Below are 1,667 nucleotides of genomic sequence, written 5' to 3' on the forward strand. Positions count from 1 at the left end.
TATATATATATATAATGCGCGCAACGGTGAATATTAAGGAACATCTGACTGCTGGATGCAATTAGAATCAAGCATTTCAAACCACTCCATAATAAACCAAAATACAACTTTGCTATAGTGTAGTATCTTTAGCAGTAGATAAAATATTAACATTTAGTCTTTATAACATTAAAATTAACAATCTTTCTTTTAACAGTTATGAATGGGTTTTTTTTTTAAAGAAAACCTGCTAAACAAATACTAAAAGAGTACATTTCTGGTTAGTTATTGTGCAGTGAACCTCTCCCATCATTTTCAGCGAGTGTCTCACTCATGGTGACGAAGAAAAAAAATGTATAGTAACATTTGAACCACTTGAAGACTGTGAAAGTGATGTAAAAGGCATTATGGGTATGTCTGCCAGTTCTTTCGCCCCTGGTCTACTAGCCATACTAGCCCAAGACGGCATAATTTATGGTAGTAACAATATATGAATGTGGTGCACAGAGCTGTTTAAAAGGTTAATCTCGGTTTTAAAAAAGAGAGCGGTTTCTATATGAATCTTTCTGTTCTTTAACCATCATGAAGGGGTTTCCTTTTAAAGGACAAAACCTTCTGGATAAATACTAAGAGACAATTTCTAACTAGCAATTGTTCATGTCAACATCTGTGACTTTGAGTGAGTACCTCATTGGTGGTGACTGAAACAATGACGTTAACCGTGAAAGGCATTATGGGTATGCAAATGAGGTATCTAATTTGGGTGGTGCTATGCATTCATAACACACATTCCAACATGATACCAGTGGAGTTTATCGCTATAAACAACTGGTGAAGCTGCTTACATTAGGGCTCTTAGGAAAGAATTTGCTTGACTTTTCAGAAGATTTAGAGACATTTTCCAAGCAACAACAAATCCAAATATCATCAACAATACAAATATCTGATTTGTGCTGCTCTTTATTTATTTATTTATTTATATATATATATATATATATAAGAAAGAAAGACTGAATGAATCTTTGGTCAAAATGTCACTCCGTTTGTGGTCCACCATTTCAGGATCTGTCACTGGAGGGACCTGCAAGGAACTTGCTTCTCAGAAAGATGTGGACGGCTTCCTGGTGGGCGGCGCTTCCTTGAAACCAGAGTTTATCGACATTATTAATGCAAAAGCATAAAGCGATGAAGCCATCATCTACCTAAACCCTAAGGCTTAGGTCTGCTCCCAAATCCTGCTCTTCTTTAGAAAGTGTTATTGTGATTTTGTTGTTTAATTTTTTTATTATTATAAAGGGACAGATAGACACATACTGAACACTCAAAGGTTTTATTCCACTGAAACACGTGCAACCGAGTGTGTTACTAGTCCTCCTACTAGTGTAGTGAACTACAGGACTGTAATGAGAACCATCATGGGGCTGAGTCCATACCTTTACTTGAATAATATTTACCAACATTCTTGTGTACAGTGTCAAAAATCTAGGATAAGTCAATCAACCTCGGAGTCTTTTGAATTCAAGTGAAACTACTTTCCATGAATGTGGTTGTCCTGATGTTTTCCTGTCCCTCAAAGAGTTTCTCCGAGTGGCCTATCCTGAAGGTGCTCGTATGTAATAGCCAATGCCATTTGGTATAAAGGGTAGGACAGAAATATTCTAATAAATGTTTCAGAAGTGTAGACCTAA

At 36.3% G+C, this 1,667-nt stretch overlaps 1 protein-coding gene across 1 annotated transcript in view; it reads left to right on the forward strand.

Moving 5' to 3' along the window:
* Positions 1–1,667, forward strand: part of LOC107744284 (triosephosphate isomerase B) — a 10,987-nt gene extending 9,320 nt beyond the window's left edge. Inside the window, exon 7 of the mRNA XM_016557834.1 lies at positions 1,042–1,667. Coding sequence (XP_016413320.1) covers positions 1,042–1,160 — 119 coding nt within the window. The 3' untranslated portion in view covers positions 1,161–1,667. The remainder of the gene's footprint in view (positions 1–1,041) is intronic.

The sequence above is a fragment of the Sinocyclocheilus rhinocerous genome, unplaced genomic scaffold, assembly GCF_001515625.1.
Source record: "Sinocyclocheilus rhinocerous isolate Xijiao unplaced genomic scaffold, SAMN03320098_v1.1 scaffold137, whole genome shotgun sequence".
In the NCBI taxonomy this organism is placed as follows: domain Eukaryota; kingdom Metazoa; phylum Chordata; class Actinopteri; order Cypriniformes; family Cyprinidae; genus Sinocyclocheilus; species Sinocyclocheilus rhinocerous.